Raw genomic sequence first — 20,903 nt, forward strand, 5'->3', positions numbered from 1 at the left:
GAGTTAAATTACAAATTAGTCCCTACAGTTTACAAAAATTAGAATTTTATCTTTATAATTTAAAATATTAAAAGTAATCTATATGATTTATTAAAATTATAAATTTTAAACAGTCCCTCGAAAATGTCTAAATTGATTTTTCGCCTTCATTTCGCGGGATTATTTGCCAAAAGAAAAGGAAAGAAAATGAACTCAGGTGTATTTGATTTGTTGAGAACGACAATCGAAGATGTTCTAATTGACAAGACGAGATGGTGCATAGTGCTTACGATTCCTTCGAGCTATTCAAGGATAATCCTTCGAAGATCGAATCGATCGAGTCTTACGGCTCCAAGCTTTTCATCGGTTGCTCAGATGGATCTCTTCGTATTTACTCCCCGGTATCCTCCGGCCCCGACCGTTCTCTGTCGTCTGATTTCCACTCGATGTCGATGGAGCTGCAAAAGGAACCTTATGTACTGGAGAAGAACGTGAAGGGATTTTCCCGGAGATCTTTGGTGTCGATGAAGGTCATTGATTCGAGGGAGCTCCTTTTGACTCTCTCTGAATCAATCGCGTTTCACAAACTTCCCAATTTGGAGACTCTTGCCGTAATAACCAAGGCCAAGGGTGCCAATACGTATTCCTGGGACGATCGTCGAGGCTTCTTGTGCTTCGCGAGGCAAAAGAGGGTCTGTATTTTCAGGCATGACGGTAATTATCTATGCACTCAATGTTTTTTTTTTCTTTTTCCAGCCAGTTCGTAGACTTCGAGTTTGAATTGAATTTAGCTTAGAAAAAGCGGCATTTCAGCTTTTGATATTTTAGTTCGTGGAATAGATTTAACCTTTCACAGTTTCTAGTCATGGAGTCTCAATTCGTGATCTTTTACGTTTGTTCGGTTACTCGGCAGTTTGAAGGAACATTTGCCAAGATTTCAATATAAAAGTTACTCATTTTGGAGTTATAATTAGAGTTTTTGGCAAGGATGTTTAGATACTTTTGGCATTGTAGGGGGACGGGGATTCGTGGAGGTTAAAGAATTTGGTGTCCCTGACACAGTGAAGTCAATGTCTTGGTGTGGAGAAAATATATGTTTGGGAATTAAAAGAGAATACGTGATATTAAATGCTACCAGCGGCACATTGACTGATGTATTTCCTTCTGGGAGGTTGGCCCCGCCTTTGGTAGTCTCGCTACCTTCTGGAGAACTTCTCCTTGGAAAGGTATGTATTGATCCTGTAATTCACACTTTAAATTCCGCTGCTTAGGTGTTTTCTCTGAAAAAAAAAAAAAAAAGAAAGTTTATGCTATACAAAGTGGAGAATTAAAGCACCGATAACCATAGAATAGAAGGGATCAGTTTAAGTGATGAAACATGAAATCTTATACCTCCTTAGAATTGCGGCTTTGAACTCGATACTCTCTTCAGAAACGCTTGAATTATGGGCCTCTCTTGGTCCCTTAATGCCACATTTCTATGCCAGCCACTCGCATATTTCTCTGTGCGACTTTATTGTTTGTATATACGAAAAGAAATATTATTATATTTTAAACTTCTCAGTTTAGTTAGTTCGCTGAAGGTGATCTTTGGTAATATGTGGAAGAGAGGAGACAATGAAAATATATGTATAATGCTATGATGACTGCATAAGCGACTGATGGAGGTGCATTTGGAATGGAACTGAAAAGAACCAAAAGTACATGCCTTTGTAGGAAACAGGTTTCACTGAACATATGAAATTTCAAGGAGGCAGGGAGCCTCAACTCAAATCAAGCAAGATTACAATTTCCAAAAAAAAAAAAATCCCCAAAAGGTTTCTCTTCATTTTGAAAGATAAAAAAGATTTCTCTTCACTATTAATTATTCTTCCATTTTTTTTAATCAAATGATTAGCAAAAAGTTCTAATTAGCTACAGTTTGTAAAAAAAAAAAGAAAAAAAAGAAAGAAAAAAAAAAGAAAAAAAAGAAAAAAAAAGAAGAAACCAGCTGAAAGGGTGACCTACAATAGTAAATAAAAATGAGTTGATTGATGCTCCTGGGGTGGAAAATTTGCCAATTAAAAGGAAGGGCAATGTGGTTCCAGAACTGAGCAGAAGAGGGGCAGGAAAAAAGGAGATGCCTTTTGAATCCCTTATTACTTTTTGCATATAAACCACCCAGATGGTAGGGTGCCGCCGTGACATTCATATCAATTAAATAATGCTTACGAGTATGATTGTGATGCATTTGAAAGATGACTTATGAGAAGAGAATGGAGGATCATGCAGTAAAGGTTGGGAGAATGGAAGTCTTTTCATCACAGTTGTATTTCATATATAATATATATTTATATTTTTACAGAAAGCCAAAGTAGAATGAGAGGTAGAGTGAAATGAAGTTTTTAAAATCTGGAAATCAGAATAAGTATACTGCTGCGCTGCACCAAATGATACTCCTATACAAATTATTCATGCTTGAGATGCACTTTTTGTAGCAGACAAGTGGGCTTGTTTGCTGCTATGCTAATTCTAGTCCAGCAGTTAGCTCATATTTCAAACTTGAAAACAAAAATAATATTGTATAACATTCGTAGTAATTTTCCTTACACATTTATGGAATAGATGCTTTATGTCTCACTTTTAGGATAATATTGGTGTTTTCGTGGACCAAAATGGGAAACTTCTTCAAGAAGGTCGTATTTGTTGGTCAGAGGCACCTTCTGTCGTTGTCATACAGAATCCCTATGCAGTTGCTTTGTTGCCAAGATATATTGAGGTATCTTTGATCCACTGTGAGCAATTTAAAACACTTCATTATTGAAATCTTTACATATGCTTCCGTTATTTAAATTTGCAGATTCGGTCTCTCCGGTCGCCATACTCATTGATACAAACCATTGTCCTTCGAAATGGTCGGCACCTTATTGACAGTAAGCATGCTTCGGTTGTTGGATTAGACAATTCTGCCTACGGCCTCTTTCCTGTGCCTCTTGGTGCACAGGTGAGCTTCAGCTCATGTACAAGATTGTGTTAATTGTAGTTTTGGGTGTCTGTGTCCATGTTGATTGTCAAAAGGGAAAAAATATGTACAAAATTAGATTGTTTTATGATTTGAGTAGATAAAGTAGTTTCAGTATTTTTGGCACTTTCATCTACATTGTGTTATTAAATAGATTTAAAGGATTATTATTTAGTTTATGTGCTCCAAAATCTGGATATAGCACAAACATCTTGCTCAGAGGTTTATGTTTAAGAAGCTGTCTTTTGGGCTGCAGATTGTACAATTAACAGCATCTGGCAACTTTGAGGAAGCGTTGGCTTTGTGCAAATTGCTTCCACCTGAAGATTCAATCCTCCGATCGGCCAAGGAGAGTTCAATTCATATTAGGTTAGTAAGACAAATCACCAATTAACTCAAAGCTTAAGCTGATATGTTACGGTAAATTTAATATTATATCAACACTCTAATACTCTCAAATTCAATATTAATTGGGAGAAGAAATTACTTTATAGTGGTTCCAATACAGGACCTCCTGCTTTAATATCATGTTAAATCACATATTAGCCCAAAAGCTTAAGCTGATAGGTTACAATAAATTTAATATTATATCAACACTCTAATACGTCCCCGCACTTGTGGGCTTGAAAATTTATTGAACATCTAGCAAGTGGAATTCCATTTAATTGGGGGAGGAAATGACTTTACAGTGGTTTGAACATGGGACCTCCTGTTTTAAAACCGCATTAAATCACCTATTAATTCAAAAACTTAATCTAATACCTACAGTTGTGATTTTTCTTTTTCCCATTTTAGCAGTGGCAGCATGTTTGGTAATTCTCATCTTAATTTTTCTTTTTCTTTTTTGATAGGAAACGTTATTAGTTTTTTATTCCACATTTGAAAAGTACAAAAGGACCTGGTCCAAATACCCAAACACCAAAGCTTAAATGAGGAGCTCAAATTGGAACAAACCAATAAAAAGTTGTAGTTACCAATTATAGACAGTGTATGTTAAGCAGAGGAAAAACGTTTCAGGTGTATCCCTGATTTTCTCCCAATCTCCATTCTCTGTACATCATTAAAAATTCTCTTATTTCTATCTAACCAAACATCTCAAAGCACAACTATGACTACAATAGTCCATGGAAACTTTGAATCATCACTAGTTAGCCAAGTGGTCAATAAGGGTCAATGTAGATAATAAAGGGCTTAAAGGAAGTTGATTCAAGTCACGGTAGTCTTTTACCTATGATTTAATATCTTACGAGTTTCCTTGACAACCAAACACACTAGGATCAAGCAGTTTCCTATAATAACAAAGTGCCCACAACAGACACTAGCGGATGTAAAAGATATATATAGTCCATGGAAAATTTAGCTTAAAAACTTATGTCCACGCAGCATCACTTATTCTCATGTAACTCTTTGGTCACCCAAGGGAAACACCATTTCAGCCCAAAAGATTGAGTAATTTTTTTTCAACATTTTTAGCTGAGGAGCACTGACCAAAATTATTCTTTGGATTCCATTCCTTTCTCCTGCCAATTATACACATGTTTGGAGTAAAGGCACCTTAGGATGATGTTCTTTTTTCTGCCACATTCTTTCAGCTCTATTAACTCCACCCTAATTGGCTGACCATAAAAGAATTTATATGTTTAGGGTTCTCTTGTTTCCAACTAGACTTAGTCAAGTAGCTTTACGAGACGCTAGTGTTAGTAGTAAGGTGTGGATTGCAGATTTGCGGAAGAAGGTACTTGACCCTTTTGTACTCCATCTTCCAATGCCCCTTTTGTTGATGAGCTGAATATCATTAATCATCTTTGATACAAAATCAAAGGTACCGAGGAAGTTCTAAAATCAAATGATACAAATTCAAAGGCACCAATAAAACTATAATACAATTGAAACTTGTTACTTAAAATGTTGAAATGAAGATCTCCTCCTTTTGGTTGACCCATGTAGTATTTATTATGTGCTTGTTTGAAGCATATCAATCTTCCTTCATCATTCAAATTTTTTCAAACCTGCAGCAGGCAGCAGCAACCCGCCATCCTCCTGCCACATTGCAGACAGCAAAGTTTTTTGATATCATGTTACTTTACTTTTATGCTATATGAGCATAGTTTGGAACATGCTACATTGCCTTATTGCTGTTAGTATTTAGTTACTTCTAAGAGAACTTTACAAGACCTTTCAATGTTGTTTCCAATAACTTCTGTTAGAAATTATTTTAAATATATTTTGTCTTATATTTCAGATATGCTCACTATCTTTTTGATAATGGGAGCTATGAGGAGGCAATGGAACATTTTTTGGCATCTCAAGTTGATATAACCTATGTGCTTCCCTTTTATCCTTCACTTGTACTTCCTAAGACAACTTTGATCACTGAAACAGAGAAATTGATGGATATGACTTTGGATGATCCTCATCTTTCAAGAGTTTCTTCAGATTTTTCTGACGACATGGAGTCACCTCCACACCAGCTACTGGAATCTGATGAGCACTCGACATTGGAGTCAAAAAAAATGAACCATAATACTCTCATGGCTTTAATCAAGTTCTTGCAGAAGAAAAGGCACAATATTATCGAAAAGGCCACTGCTGAAGGGACAGAAGAGGTAGTTTTAGATGCTGTTGGAGACCGGTATAAGAAATCTTACAAGGTGAAGTCCTGATGTATGTTGCGTCTATTTATTTATTTTTGACTGTGACACCATGTTCTGGTATGACTTTTGATTGTGAATCTGTGATTTCATTTTCTTAGTCCTGTAAAGTGGTTGAGATTCCTTTAGATAAAAGCGTATTAAGATGATTTCAAATGTTTGGATCTTATATTTATGCTGTTTTCCCTTGTCTATGGAAGATGTCAAGAGAAAAAGTATGTTGGTCATATAAACTGGTGATCTAGATAAATTTGTCATGAGAAGACATTTTTGTGAATTTAATGTTGATAGGTTTTATAAAATACATGTCAATGACTCAAATTTAATGATCATAAATTAACGTTGGTTTGCAGGCACGAGCGAACGTCCCTATCAGCTCAGGTGCTAGGGAGATGGCAGCAATACTAGATACAGCGCTACTTCAAGCTCTGCTTTTTACTGGACAATCATTCGCGGCTTTGGAATTATTAAAAGGCCCAAATTACTGTGACATTAAAATATGTGAAGAGATCCTTCAGGAAAATAATCATTATTCCGCTCTGTTAGAGCTGTATAAGTGCAATTCCATGCATCGTGAAGCTCTAAAAATTTTGCATCAATTAGTGGAAGAGTCAAAAGCCAACAAATCTCAACCTGAACCTATCCAAATGTTCAAACCTGAAATGATCATTGACTATCTTAAGGTAAGTTTTCATAACCACTTGAAGAAGACGCTTACTTTTGATGGATTTTTTAGTGTCAAATGCACGATATTTTCATTAGGTAACTATAGTGGCTGGATTTAGATTGTAGATTATTTTAATGTTTTAAAGGGTTTTGTGATTTATAATTTGGATATACGATTCGGTTGTGAGCTTCTAGTGAGACAGTGATTCCATATCCCTATGGCCTACGAAGATAAAACTGTTACTAAATCTTTATGATCTGAATCTAGAACCACCTTAGGCGTTTTTCTGTACCCAACCCCCAACTCCTCAAGTTTACCTGTCCCAAGGCTGTATGATATGCCATAATTTTTTTAATTGATTAGTGGAAGATTCTTCTCTATTAACTACTATTGAACTTATTATTTTAGGGCAAAAAAGAAAAAAAAAATTCTTTTTCTCTGGCATTAGCTATAGTATCTAATTTTGTTTGACACAATTTTTCATACAGACACTTTGTGGAACTGATCCCATGCTGGTTCTAGAATTCTCGATGCCCATTCTCGAAAGCTGTCCCACACAAACTATTGAGCTCTTTCTTTCAGGAAATATTCCTGCAGACTTGGTCAATTCCTATTTGAAGCAGCATGCTCCTAACTTGCAGGGAAGATATTTGGAACTTATGCTTGCAATGAACGAGAGTTCTATTTCTGGAAATCTCCAAAATGAAATGGTAAGCACATGTAGAGCTGCTTTGTGAGTTTGATAGGACTTTATTTCATGTCCTTACACATGACGTTACCATTTTCCATTCATGATATAAGAGTTACCAAAACAGTACGTGCAAGCAACCCAAGCTGATCTTTTGTACTTTCTGTTAATTGGATCTAATGGCAGCCTTTCATTAATTCCAAATGGTACTAATGGTCAAAATTATGCCTTGCAGCTTCAAATATATCTTTCAGAAGTTCTTGAATGGTATGCAGATTTAACTGCTCAACATAAATGGGATGAAAAAACTTACTCCTCCACTAGAAAGAAGTTGTTGTCTGCTTTGGAGACAATCTCAGGGTATCATCCGGAGGTTCTATTGAAACGTCTTCCTTCAGATGCATTATATGAAGAGCGAGCAATCTTATTAGGGAAAATGAACCAACATGAGCTTGCCTTATCTCTATATGTTCACAAGGTACCTTCGACTGTTTGAACTAGATTTGCATCGTAGACTCTCTCTTTGTTGCAGTTAGCAGCAGTTGCAAATAGCTTTCATTTTTTTGTTTCTGTAGTTCTGTTATCTACCATGTCTTTTATACTAATTCAAAACAGTAAAGTATTTTTCTTCATTTATTCTAGATCCATGTTCCTGAGTTGGCACTGTCCTACTGTGATCGAGTTTATGAATCTGTAGCTTACCAGCAATCAACAAAATCTTCTGGCAATATATACCTGATTCTTCTACAAATATACCTCAACCCCCGTAGAACAACAAAAAATTTCGAAAAGAGAATTACTAACTTAACATCTCCTCAAAATATGGGCACTCCCAAAATCGGGTCAGGTCCTTCATTCAAGGTTAAAGGAGGCCGTGCAGCAAAAAAAATTGTAGCAATAGAAGGTGCAGAAAACACGAAAATTAGCCTTAGTAAAACTGACAGTGGCAGGACTGATGGCGACACAGATGAAACTTGTGAAGAAGGTAGTTCACCAATTATGCTTGATGAGGCTTTGGATTTGTTGAGCCAAAGATGGGACAGAATTAATGGAGCGCAGGCACTCAAACTTCTACCAAAGGAAACAAAGTTACAGGTACGCATTCTGTCGTTAGACATCTTACGAAAAGATTAACTAGAAAAAGTACTAGGACTCACCCCATGCTTATGATTGTGAGCCTAATTGATTTCATCTTAGCTCAAATTATTTTTGGATGTAACTGTCTCTGATTTAAATCAAACCATTTTAAACAGTTCTCAACCTAATCCCTGCCGATCTGTATCTTTCAAGTTGAAAAAGATAATTTAGCCAAAATTGTTTCTTCTTTTTAACGCACCAATAATTAAATAATAATGAACTCGTATAAAAAAAAATTTACACATTGATTTCATGTATTAGTTTACCAATAATATTCTATAGTTGAAAATTGGTTTAGAAGAACATAGATATGTAGAAAATAAGAAAATCTTAAATGACTGATTTTATATATCAAGGTTACAAGAGGTTGAGAGGGACTACACAGTTTCTTTCCTTTAAGCCTTCTTCATGTTATAGACCATAGATATAGATTGTAATTTAACAATATTTTTACAACTTCACATAAAAATTTGAATTAATTAAATACTATGTTTGTAATTGGTTAGAACTAAAAGAAGTTTGAAAAGAAATCTAAATTTCTCTTCTTAAAACTTTTATATCTAATACAGAACGAGGTTTCCAAACTTCATTCTTTGTAGTTTCATCACTAGCTTTCTTTCACCCTAAAATGCAGAACTTGCTTCAATTTCTTGGACCACTTTTGAGGAAATCGAGTGAGGCGTACAGGAACTCTTCAGTGATAAAGAGTTTGCGACAGAGTGAAAACTTACAGGTATGCACCACAAGAAGCAAAATTAGTTTTTGAATGATGCCATTGCGCATCATATCACAGTTCTCATCCCAGATTGGACATCTTGATTTCACTATTTGTATATATTCTTGCATTGTTTGATTGGCTTGTTACCTTTCTAATCACATGGTAATCTGTTGAACTTGATCGCGTATCTTAACATGATAAGTGCTTTCATTTAGATGATAAGAAGAAACGCTACAAGAAATTAACCTCAAATCTTCCAAATGTCAGTCGTGTGGTAATCTATCGAATAGTATCTTAACACGGTAGATCCTTCTATTTAGAGGCGAAAGGGAAATTTTACAAGAAAGGAACCTCAAACTTCCCCCATGACAGGTGCTTTTAGAAGACATTTAGAGGTGCTGCCATCCCTATCTGTTGATCTAACTTCTACAAGATTTTCAACACTTTTAGCGTCTGCCTCTCCCTCTCCCTCTCCCTCTCAATCTTTCATGTCAATTATTGGCTAAAAATGTAAAATGGACTCGAAACTACTTTCTCCCACCCCTCTCCAACTATTCATCTCAACCGCTCAAATTCTATGTTCAAGTGTCATAGTCGTACTTCTAGTTTTTGCTTCCTCTTTAATGGGATTATTCTCTTAGATCTTCTACATCCTCCCACGGTTGGACATCTATCCTTTGGATTCAAAGTTCTAACTTTTTGGTAGAAGGTATAATGCCTAAACCCCATTAAGTTTAGGTGCACTCCTTTTAATCTAAACAGTACTTTGAACTGATCCTCTGCCTCTTCCAATCCGACCTGTTTTGGTTTTCTCAAACTTTTTTTTTATTATCCTGATTTTTTTTTTCAACAATGTGGTGTGGGGGATTTAAACTTTTGTTCTTTTAATCAAGGATATATGTTTTAAACATATCGATTTTATGTTCCATGTAGAGTTGTTGATTACTCTCGTTCTCGCCTTCCTTCCCCGTTCACCCCCAACGATCATCCCAATATGTTGCTATAACACATTTACTCCCGCAACTAAGTGACATGAAATGGATCAGGGTCAGTGTCAGCCACTCTCTAAATTGAGATTCTTCCTCAGTGATATTGAATAGTTGATCTGGAGTTCGAACATATAATACCATATTGTTTCATTATATTGTATCATATCTGACCTATTCTTACCATACTTCATGTGAAACAATTTGATTCAGGTGTTATAGTTTGTGCCTCGTATTCTAAGGTAATTTTGATGTGGAATAAAATTCTGAACAGGTGAGGGACGATCTCTATGAACAAAGGAAACCCGAAATAAAAGTAACCAGCAATAGCGTGTGCTCCCTTTGCAATAAGAAAATAGGGACGAGCGTTTTCGCGGTCTATCCAACTGGGATAACCCTTGTACATTTTGTCTGCTTTAGAGACTCACAGAGCATGAAGGCTGTGTCCAAAGGTTCGCCAATAAGGAAGCGTACATAGTGATGCAAGGGCTTCTCCCTTTTTAGCTATCAATAACAAAATGAAGCTCTAACAGGTTATCTAACAAACTCAGGCGTCAAGGAGGGTGACTGCTGGTGTGGAGAACTTGGAAAGTGGCTTGGAGAGTGTTTATTTGCCATTCATGGGATTGGTTTTTTGGGTGCATTTATATATTATAGTTTTTTTCTTCAATTGGGTGAAGAATGGGAGGTTGTATTTATATGAGGGTTTTGATTATGCCTTGAATGAAAGAGCACAAAATCCTAATTTTACTGTGATAAATGTCATGTAATCAAGTAATTGCTTTATTTAAGCAAAAATATCGTTTTTTTAATGAAGCAATAAATTATTATTAAATAATTCTATGATTAAATATATGTTTTAGTTTTAATCTTGGAATGTTTTTGTTAAAGTCTCTATTGTTTAAAATGCTATCTTTTTTCTTTTTTTTTCTTTTTTTTTTTTTTTTAACTAGTTCCAAACTAATCAAATTTATTGGTGAAGGCTACAGCTGGCTGTTGATAAACCTACGAGTAAAATTTAGACGAAAAAGTTACTTCACATGGTAGAATTTCTAAATTTTTTTAGTATATTATGAACTGATTTTATTTTCTTTTATTAAATAAAAAATGCCAACATATAAAATAATGAAATAATGAAATTTTTTTGTAGAAAATATTTGAAGTCAGCTACTAAAAAAAATGAACATTTTATGAGAGGGTATTAGCAGTCGGACACTAATAAATGGGTTATTCAATTTCTTGTACTTAGTTCAAATAATTTGGGGTTGTTATCATTATTATCTGTATTATGGAATGTCTTATTTTGTATTATTTCAACTTTATGAGATAAGTCTATGTGCCATTAGTGAATCAACGATTAATTGAACGAAATACCTAAATTAATTCCCTTATAAAAGTATAAGAATTTAATAGACGGTGTAAATTAATTTTTGGCTTATAGATTCATTATTTTAATTATTTTTTAATAACATCAAAAGGTTATTTTAATTTTTTTTGAAAAATAATTTTCTGTCAGTTGGTATCCTTCATGCATTCTCCTTGTTTGTCATTTTCGTTTTCACATTATTAGAGGTGAAATAACTTACCTGACCATCTGCCACGTTTAGTTACGAGCCTGCAAGCTTCGCGATGCGTCTATAATTCAATCCTGGCCGTTGAATTATAATTATAACAATATAACCCAAATCATAAGAATAAATTAGGTTACATAATTTCTCCACATCTTATAATTATAACATCGTGCATTATTCATATCATAGAATTATAATTTTTTCTTAAAAAAGAAAAAAAAGTACAAAAAAAAAAAAAAAAAAAAAAAGGTTTTAAACTTATCCCGTACGGCCAAAAAGTTTCACAACTCGAGCAAAGTTCTCGTACGACGAGCCTCCTTGCGCACAGGCCTTTTCTGCGCTTCGTTGAAGTTCCTTAACCTTCTCTCTTATGGCTTTCCCTTCTTCATCCTCCTCCGCCATTATCTTCCTCACCATCGCCGCAATCTCCTCCCTCCCGATCACCGCATTCCCTGGCAGCTCCTTCGGCCGCACCGCTACCCCCATCTCATCCGCCAGCATCGTGGCGTTCATCCTCTGCTCCGCGTACAACGGCCACACTATCATCGGAACTCCCTTCGTAATCCCTTCCAATGATGAGTTCCATCCGCCGTGCGTGAAAAATCCCCCCACTGCCGGACTCCCCAGCACCGCCGTCTGCTCCGCCCACATCGACACCAGAAACCCCACCTCGCTAGTCCGCTCCAAAAACCCCTCCGGCAAATATCTCGCCTCTGATTGGTCCTCACTCCCATCCCCTGTCGTGAAAAACATCGCATCCGACCTCACCTGTAAGATAAAATATTGAATAATTATGCCCAACACTTCAAATTTTCACTTTTTTTCGTTGGAACTTTAAAATTTTTATATAAACATAAAATTAATTGAAAACAAGGATATTAATATTTTATATAGTCCTAAATAATCTTTTTTACTCTTTCTAATTTTTTAAAATCACCCATCAAATTATTTTTCATCTTCTATTTTAATAAAAAAAATCCAAATAAAAATGAAATTTTACAAAGTTTAGGATATTTTAAATAATTCAAATTTTAATTAATACTAATAAGCATAAATTTCTTGTTTGGTTTATTAACACATAGTAAAAATTTTAATTTTGGTTTTTTTTTTTTTTTTTTTTTTTTTTTTTTTGAGATTATAATGAATGGACTAATTAAACTATATTCCTTCAAATAAATAAGTTTGGATTTTTTTTTTTTTTTTTTTACTCCAAGATCGAAAGCTGATTAACGTTTACCGTGGGCGGCCGGACCACCCAAACAAATCTCTGCCGACTCAACTCCAAGCCATGAGCCATTTCCGTCATTTGCTCAAACGACAACGTTCCGCCGCTGCCGAACGACACGTAAATCACCGACTTCCCGGGCTGCTTCCTCAACCAGTTGAACAGCTCGCTCGAGCCGTCTTTCCCAGAGCCGAAATGCCGCACGATCGGTCCGATCGAGTAAACCGGCGCCTTCATCACTCGACCCAACAGACTCCGATCTTTGAACGATGCGAGTGTGCGACCTTGCAACTCATCCCACGAATTAACCAAAACGCCGTGGCTCGACGCTATTGCCATCCCCACTTTGACGTACTCATAGTACTGGGATTCGGTCCGGTCCAGCATCGGGTCTACGACGTCGCATGGCCGGACCGGTTCGCATCCAGGGATTTGAAGCGGTTTTTTCTGGTCCACGTACTGCCCGACGATTTGCTTGTCGAGAACCTGGGCGTAAATGGTCAAGGCTAAAAACCATGCATTAGAGGCGACGAAGACGTATTTGGCCATGTGGAACTCGTCGGCGACGGCGAAGGCCTCGGTGGAGAAGATGTCTGCAATGAGGGCGGATGGGCGGGAGGTGAGAGCAGAGATGGCCGATCGGAGAGCCGGGACGTGGCGGCGCATGGTGATGGCAAGGCGGCCAACGACAGTGGAATCAGTGACGTCGGACATGTCAGCCGGTGGGAGTTCGACGACAGTAAAGAGGCCAGTAGCCTCGGCGGCGGCAACGACGTTATTTTCGGCGGAGGAGGAGTGGGAGGTGACGAGGAAAACAGTGAGGGTGAGGTGGTGGCGCGTGGAGAGTCGCGTGGCGAGCTCGAGAGAGGGGAAGAGGTGGCCCATCCCGGGGCTTGAGATGAGAGCGACGTGGGTTGGGGAGTCCATGGAGAAATGGAAGAAGGGTAAGGCAACTTTAGATGTTACCACAAACTGTATGTATACTCACGTATGCGGAGGCTGAATCACGCGCCCAAATTGGCGCCAGCTATGCCGGACCTCGTTTTTGGGCCTGGATTTGGACGCCTACTGTTGGGCCTAGGCCCACAATTTTGTTTTCAAAATTTGTTGATGAATGTGTATTTTTTTCGCCAAATTTCTAAAATTGAATGCTGTTTAAAAGTTAAATTAATAATTGTAAGAATAGTATTTAAAATAAATATTTTTAACAAATTTAAAATTTTTAAAATGAATTAATTTATTAGAAATAAATTTAAATTTGATATCTTATAGAAAAAGTTATTTGTAATTTAAAAGGAATACAAAGTAATTGAAATGGAAAAAAAAAAAAAAAAAAAAAAAAAAGAATTGAGAGAGTGTGTAGGCGGTCTCTGTTTTTATGTGTGTGAAGAGTGAAAATGGAAATTGAAGAAACGTTTTGAAATAATTTTGGATTTGAAGCTATAGACGTCCCGCCTATCTGCGGCAGAAAGGAAGGGACCATCCGCGTTGATCTTACGCTCAGTAATCCCTAATTCCAAAACCCTATCTTTCTCCCTCCATCTTTCTTCTCCCTCTTCATTCCCAATTTCGAATCCGGATCCTTCGCTTTCAATCGGCCGCACCGCCCACTTCCTTCTTCTTCTTCTTCTTCTTCTTCGCACTCTCTTCTGTTTTCCAGCTGAGCTCCCAACGAAATGAGGAAAGGTACTAAGAGGAAGGCAACTCGGAAGGAAGACCATAAACCCGCTCAACCTAAGCCCAAAGAAGTTCCTTCTCGAACCAAGCGGATCAAGGTCCCCAAACCCGAATCCGAACCCGAATACTTCGAGGACCAACGCAACTTGGTATTCTATATTCTACACCATTTCTGCTACTGCTCTACCTCTTGTTCTCTGCCTCTATCGAGTCTTGCGTTAGTCTTGGTTGTTATGTTATGGGATTTATTGTATCTCTTTCCTGGGTTTTCAATTTTCACTATCATCAGTTATTACATTCCCCGCTTTTTTTTTTTTTTTTTTTTTTTTTTATTTCCTGAAAATTTGAGCTGTATGATTTTTGTGTGGGGATGGTTTCGTTTGCTCTTTTGGTTTCTTGAATAATCTCGTATGCTGCGGCGTAGCCACCTAAAATCAACTTCTGTATTGCAGCTTGGTTTTTATTTCATAAGCTATTGGAATCAGATGCTTATTTTATTATTACTATTATTATGTAATTTGACAATACCTGAATTGGGGGACTTTTTGGAGCTTTTTGAGTGTATGTGGATTGCCAATTGGTAGTTTGTTGCTTCTTCTGATTTACGAAGAACTATTATTAAATGCAGGAAGATCTGTGGAAAGCAGCATTTCCTGTTGGGACAGAGGTTTGGCATAAACCACAGTGCTGGTTTCTTTTTATCATATCTCTTATTGTTCTGTTGCTTATACATATACACGTTCTTTTATTTCAGTGGGATCAATTGGACTCCGTTTATCAATTTAACTGGAATTTCTCAAATTTAGAAGTGAGTTTGAGAACCTCTCAAGGTTCAATTTTGGTTTATTTTTTACAAAAGTTATTTATTAGAATTGGTGATATAACAATTGCAATTATTGTTAGGATGCATTTGAAGAGGGAGGAAAGTTGTACGGTGAGAAAGTTTATCTTTTCGGCTGTACAGAGCGTAAGTAGCTTAACTGATAAAAGAATCTTATTCTATATTTTTTAACATAAGCAAGTCGATTTCATTAGGGTCTAGTATATTGTTCCAACCCTTTAAAAGCTTCTTTTTCCTTGCCTCTTTTTTTTTTTTTGTTTGTAGTCTAATTATGCTGATTCCTGTTTGTGCAGCTCAATTGGTTCCTTACAAGGGTGAAAATAAAGTTACTGTCATACCTGCTGTGGTGGCTGTAAGTCATTATATTTATTAATTTTTGTATATGGTGTTGATTGTTATTTGTTTTTATTCAAAGACAAAGGCTTCTAGAAATGACTAGTTAGTGGGTTTTGATCTAGGTATTAAGACAGCCTTAAATTTTTTTGCCTCTTTTATTTTCTTCTTCATTGTACATGGTGTTTACAATGTTTTCATTTTGCTTTATTCAATACCACTGGCCTTTTCCATGGTTTTTGTTAGTTGCCATGTTAATTGACCGACCACCATATTACAAATACCAAATTAAAGAAGTTGTTGACTTATTATTACTTTTCTCATTTGTTAACATTCACCGCATTACCATGGAATTGGAATTAAAGTAGTGGTTTTTCTGGTTGTACAGGTTGTATCTCCTTTCCCACCTTCTGATAAAATTGGCATCAACTCTGTTCAAAGAGAGGCTGAAGAGATAGTACCCATGAAACAAATGAAGATGGACTGGGTTCCTTATATTCCTCTGGAGAAAAGGTGTTAATTTGTGAATCTTTCTTAGCATCTTTTAGATTCCAACTCTGGTTTATATTTGACCATGAAATCTGATTCCTCTTCAGAGATAGCCAAGTCGATAAGTTGAAATCTCAAATATTCATCCTCAGTTGCACTCAGAGAAGGTACGAATATGAATGACCTTCCACTTCTATTTTGCAGCCACTTACAATTTCACAATCCCTTGTATCTTTTATATACTACTCTTCAACAAAAATTTGGACATGGTGTGATGCTTGTGCGAATTGTTTCTGCAGAGCTGCTTTGAAGCATTTGAAAATAGATCGTGTCAAGAAATACGAGTATTGCTTACCCTGTAAGTTTTTGATTAATTAGGTAGTTAATTATATGATTGGCTTTTTATTCGATGAGAAGGGAAGAGCTGAAAGCTCTTGGGAGGAGAAAGTGAAATGCTTTCTAAAGAGGATTAGTGATATCTAGTTGTAGTTTTCTACCCCACACTTTTAGTACCACTGATATTTGGTGTCATCAAGATAATCCGGCTAATGGTTATCATTGAAGTCTATACAAGTTTGTCATATCTCATGCATTTACTTTTCTGGCAGATTTTTACCAGCCCTTTAAGGAAGATGAAATTGAACAAAGCACCGAGGTTCCAATTATTTTTCCAATCGACCCGAAACCAGTAAGGTTTTTAATTCTTGCTGTTTTAAAAAGGCTCATGAATGCGTAGTGTGTAGGGAAAAGATTAGTTGAGCATTCTTGTTTACAATCTGAAATTATATGCTTATATTTTCAGATTTTGATGCCCATTTGGATTAGGATGATCATGCAGGGGAACTGCAAATCTATATGTAAGTTTAACTCTTTTGTTATCTGCAGGTTTTCTGTGAGTTTGATTGGGAATTAGATGAACTCGAGGTACAAGATATTAATTCAAATGACTGTCTTGGTTATTATCTTTCAATAGTTTAGGTTGCTGTTCGTTTCTGAGAACTTTCTTGAGGGAAATTCCCATAGAATTTTATGTTTATGCATTGTTTTCACAAATCTTCAGGAGTTCACGGATAAGTTGATTGAGGAGGAAGAGTTACCAGAAAATCAAAAGGATGCTTTCAAGGTATTAGTTTGTCAAGTGTTGCAGCCAAGGAAGCTATTTTATCCTTATAAAACCATAAATGATTATGCTTGATTTTTTAGGCTTTCGTGAAGGAGAAAGTAAGAGAGGCCAAAAAAGCTAATAGGGAGGTAAACATCGTTAGTTATATTGTTATAATTACGTTTGTAATAAGTAACAATTACGTCAAGGTCTTATATTCGGTTTTCTTTCAGGCTAGGGAAGCACGTAAAAAGGCGATCGAGGAAATGAGCAAGGAAACTAAAGAAGCATTCGAGAAGATGAAATTTTACAAGTTTTACCCTGTACAAACATCCGATACACCCGACATATCCAATGTCAAGGTAGGATTAACTCAGCTTTTAAGCGTCTTGGTTAATGATGAGTGAAAAGTGTTTGAACTTGAACTGAATTTTTGATAAACCTCGATCTTATTTATCAATAATGGCTATGGGACTACAAATTATTAGAGAGCTTCCCATCTCTCCCAATACCAAATTGAAGGAAGGTGACCAAACGCCTACTCCTTATTAGATAACATTCTATAGCTATAAAGTTGGTACCTCTTAGTAACCTAAGTGCTTCCCCTCCTTACTTATTTAGACTCAAGGCTATATATATAACCAGCATGGATTGACCTCTTGACCTAATGGTTAATGTAGTTCATTGTCAATAATAAAATGGCTTAAAGGAAAAGATTCAAATCATTGATGGCTAACCTGTTGCGGAATAAGATTCAGTAGTTGAGAAAACTTGGGAGTTTTTGTGATAACCATATGTAGGGGAGGGGTAAGGTAATTGTCCCCTGAGATTAGTTGACCTGAAAATCATGTATATCAACTTCACTCATTATTTCACTGATATATTCCTCCAAATCTTAAAAGGTTATTTTCTCTCACATAATATCTTTGGGCTTTCCAGGCTTCATTTATTAATAGGTACTATGGAAAGGCTCACGAAGTTCTGTGATCTCAAACCACGGCTGTCTCGAGATAGAAATTTATATGAAGCTCCTTTCAGGTCCAAATTTTGCTCAACATGTAAAGGTACTGCTTCTGTTGAATCCCGAAAATGGTGACGCCAATGCCTTTCAACTGATTTCATCAATCGAGCGAGAAAAATGACGGGATCTAGAAAGAACAGTAGCCTTCAAAATCTGTAGAAGATAGCCTGCTGTATTATTTAGGGTCATGCTTTTGTTCTTCAATCGTTTTTTCTTTTTTCTTTTGTTCCTTCTTTTTCTAAACTTCTTTTCATTAGCAAACAAAAGGGCATAGAACCTCACTTACTCTTAGTTGGAATATGTCGATGTAGTTGTGTTAATTATTTCATCTCGTCAGTTTTGTTTGTGTAACCATAGTTCGAGTTCTTCATCCTCCGAGAACAAATTATGTTACCTATTTCATTGTGCTTGAAATGTCATTACACATTTTTCAGTTTCGGAAGACTTATATCATTCCATTTGTCAAATAATTTAATTATGTTCATATCTATTGAATAAATTATGTTACTTTTTTAGAACTGTGCTGAGGACTTGTTCTCAAGTTAAGGATTTTCATTGCTAATTATTCACTATAATTTTTTTTTATTAGTAATATTTTTACAGTTTAGCTATATTTAAATCAACAAACTATTATAATATATCTGGAATATTTTTGATAAGAAAAGTAGTGCAACAAGGCAAGCAAAGTAATTTCCTAGAGACCAAGAAATTCAATGTGAATGTGATTAGAATAAAGGTCAAATAGCATAATATATTATGACATTACCACTCTTACTTTAAACTATTCATTATAGATTCAAATCCCACATCCCATCACTTTTATAACAATAAAATTTAAATATAATTCTCTCTAAAATCTCTCCATAAAACCATACTCTTTTAACTCTTTAAATCCTACCATCAATTCCAATTTATTTATTAGACTATGATAAATTCTCATTAATATATTCTAAATTTGACATGGAAATTCAAAAAAAAAAAAAAAAAAAAAAAAGATTTTTCATTTTGTTCTTCTTTCGAGTATATATAAATATATATAATCAAATCACCAACCAGAGCTCTGTTGAAGATGAGCCGCCATAGCTCGACCTCGATTTCCTTCATTTTCATGGACTGCACTCAAATTGAAACCCCTTAAATTTTCCCCAAATCCAACGCCATCGATTATATGGTAACTCTTTTGATTTCCTTGATGATGGTTGTGATTATGATTATGAGCCTCGAGTGAATAAAACCCAGAATTTAAATTCTGAAAATCCAACACGGAATTGGCGGATTTCCCGCCAATAATCGGTTCGGCTGGACAGACCGCCGCCGTGGATTTTGCAGGAGACGGGGAGTGATCGTCCTGTCTGGCCAAAGAATGCTTCTCCTCCTCTGTTTCTCTGTATTTGTTGAGGTAAGTCTTCAAAGTGGTGACATAATTTTCGAATCCCAGAGTGGTCATGGCCCAGAGCAAATCGTCGCCGTTGATCGTCTTCCGTTTTTCCCTTTGGCACTTGTCCGAGGCCTCACCGGTGATGAAGCTGATGAACTCCGACACGCATTCTTGTACGGTCTCTTTCGCCTCTTTCGAGATTTTCGCGTTCGGCGGAAGGGATTTTTTCATTATTCGGCTCACGTTTGCGATCGGAAGGAAACGGTCTTGTTCTTTCGTGGAGCTGTCTGAGATGTTGCCAGAGGTGGGGCTGCCGACGGGACTGCTGTTGGTGGCGGTGGTGGGGTTTCGCTTGTGGCCGTTCATGGCGGTAGAGTTTGGCCGGAATTTGAAGGCGGAGGGGGGGTTTTCGTGGTGGTGGTGGTGGAAGGTCGGTTTACAGTGGGGATTTTAAAGGTGGAGGAAGGAAAGAGAGGAGAAAATTAAATTAATAGGAAAGGCGGTTTGATTTTGACAGAAAATGGAGAAAGAAAAAGAAATATAAGGAATGTTTCTTTAATTTCTTTCCTTTTAATTTTCCCTTTTTTTTTTATAATTATTATTATTATTATTGAGAACATCATACAGCCTTTCACTTTTTAGTTGAAAATATTATTAGAAATGAAATTTAAAAAAAATATCATTTGAAATTATTTATGAACTTCCAAAAATTTCATACCTCTAAATTTATAAATTTTAAAAAATAAAAAATAAAAATGATCTCACCTTCTCCTATAAAAATATTAGTATTTTGTTTTAAAAAATACTTTTAATTTTTAAATGTTTTATTAATATCTTTAAAAAATTTAAAAATTTATACTATTTTATTAATATCTTTAAAAAATTTCTCTCTGGCTAATTATAAAACTTCATATCAGACAATTTCTTTAAAATTATCTTAAGTTGAAGAAAAATTTAATTTAAAATTTCTACTTACTCGTAAATGAGAGGGTTCGAAATGAAATAAAGGGGATAAGGCAGTATAGAAATCACGTGAAATTAAAAGAGAGAGAAGAAATCAAATAAGAATTTGATCGTTGAAGTATAAATGAACCGTTTTTATGTTAACGTACGATTGACCACAATAGTTTAAACGTTTCTTTTATTATTTTTGAAAGTTCATGAATGCTTGTAAAATTAAGTAAAAATAGATATAAACTATTCTTTTCAATGAGACGAAGAAAGTAAATCAAAGGAAGTCACTTGGAATAATTAAAAGGCTTTCTTTTGACCAAAACCTCGCCTCTTCACGTCCACTTCTCCTTTTATCTCTTCAAATTCCAACTCCTTTCCTGTCAATAATATCGGTTCGTCCCATCAAAGTTTTAAACTATTTAGGCGGTTCTTTAATCTAATTAGCATAAATTTTTAAACTCGATTATACTAAATTATCATATGTC

At 35.9% G+C, this 20,903-nt stretch overlaps 3 protein-coding genes and 1 pseudogene across 5 annotated transcripts; 2 read left to right on the forward strand and 2 right to left on the reverse strand.

Annotated features, from left to right (window-relative positions):
* Positions 1 to 143: 143 nt before the first annotated feature.
* LOC111796537 (vacuolar sorting protein 39) lies at positions 144 to 10,679 on the forward strand. Of its 2 annotated transcripts, none has more exons than XM_087123653.1 (12): positions 144 to 693; positions 994 to 1,205; positions 2,606 to 2,737; positions 2,819 to 2,962; positions 3,237 to 3,349; positions 5,223 to 5,631; positions 5,985 to 6,314; positions 6,787 to 7,008; positions 7,222 to 7,464; positions 7,629 to 8,081; positions 8,758 to 8,856; positions 10,041 to 10,178. In XM_087123653.1, the coding sequence occupies exons 1-12, from the start codon at positions 252 to 254 to the stop codon at positions 10,047 to 10,049; spliced, it is 2,808 nt and encodes a 935-aa protein (XP_086979779.1). In that variant the 5' UTR covers positions 144 to 251; the 3' UTR covers positions 10,050 to 10,178. The 2 variants fall into 2 exon arrangements, with proteins under 2 accessions (XP_086979779.1, XP_023534970.2); XM_023679202.2 differs by having other exon boundaries at positions 145 to 693; positions 10,102 to 10,679.
* A 935-nt stretch (positions 10,680 to 11,614) lies between these two features.
* Positions 11,615 to 13,718, reverse strand: LOC111808487 (anthocyanidin 3-O-glucosyltransferase 5). The gene is made up of 2 exons (XM_087123681.1): positions 12,636 to 13,718; positions 11,615 to 12,166 (listed from the first exon to the last, which is right to left on the reverse strand). The coding sequence occupies exons 1-2, from the start codon at positions 13,548 to 13,550 to the stop codon at positions 11,657 to 11,659; spliced, it is 1,425 nt and encodes a 474-aa protein (XP_086979807.1). The 5' UTR covers positions 13,551 to 13,718; the 3' UTR covers positions 11,615 to 11,656.
* Positions 13,719 to 14,037: 319 nt separating this feature from the next.
* Positions 14,038 to 18,519, forward strand: LOC111811365 (protein HEAT INTOLERANT 4). Of its 2 annotated transcripts, none has more exons than XM_023698177.2 (14): positions 14,038 to 14,449; positions 14,929 to 14,967; positions 15,055 to 15,108; positions 15,204 to 15,267; positions 15,435 to 15,493; positions 15,863 to 15,987; positions 16,071 to 16,130; positions 16,263 to 16,321; positions 16,572 to 16,651; positions 16,849 to 16,887; positions 17,024 to 17,086; positions 17,167 to 17,214; positions 17,299 to 17,427; positions 18,005 to 18,519. In XM_023698177.2, the coding sequence occupies exons 1-14, from the start codon at positions 14,300 to 14,302 to the stop codon at positions 18,050 to 18,052; spliced, it is 1,017 nt and encodes a 338-aa protein (XP_023553945.1). In that variant the 5' UTR covers positions 14,038 to 14,299; the 3' UTR covers positions 18,053 to 18,519. The 2 variants fall into 2 exon arrangements, with proteins under 2 accessions (XP_023553945.1, XP_086979814.1); XM_087123688.1 differs by having other exon boundaries at positions 14,324 to 14,449; positions 14,911 to 14,967.
* Positions 18,520 to 19,109: 590 nt separating this feature from the next.
* Positions 19,110 to 19,981, reverse strand: LOC111810177 (nuclear transcription factor Y subunit B-1 pseudogene; annotated as a pseudogene).
* Positions 19,982 to 20,903: the final 922 nt, after the last annotated feature.

This window comes from Cucurbita pepo, chromosome 1 (genome assembly GCF_057944985.1).
Source record: "Cucurbita pepo subsp. pepo isolate OVF chromosome 1, ASM5794498v1, whole genome shotgun sequence".
In the NCBI taxonomy this organism is placed as follows: Eukaryota; Viridiplantae; Streptophyta; class Magnoliopsida; order Cucurbitales; family Cucurbitaceae; genus Cucurbita; species Cucurbita pepo.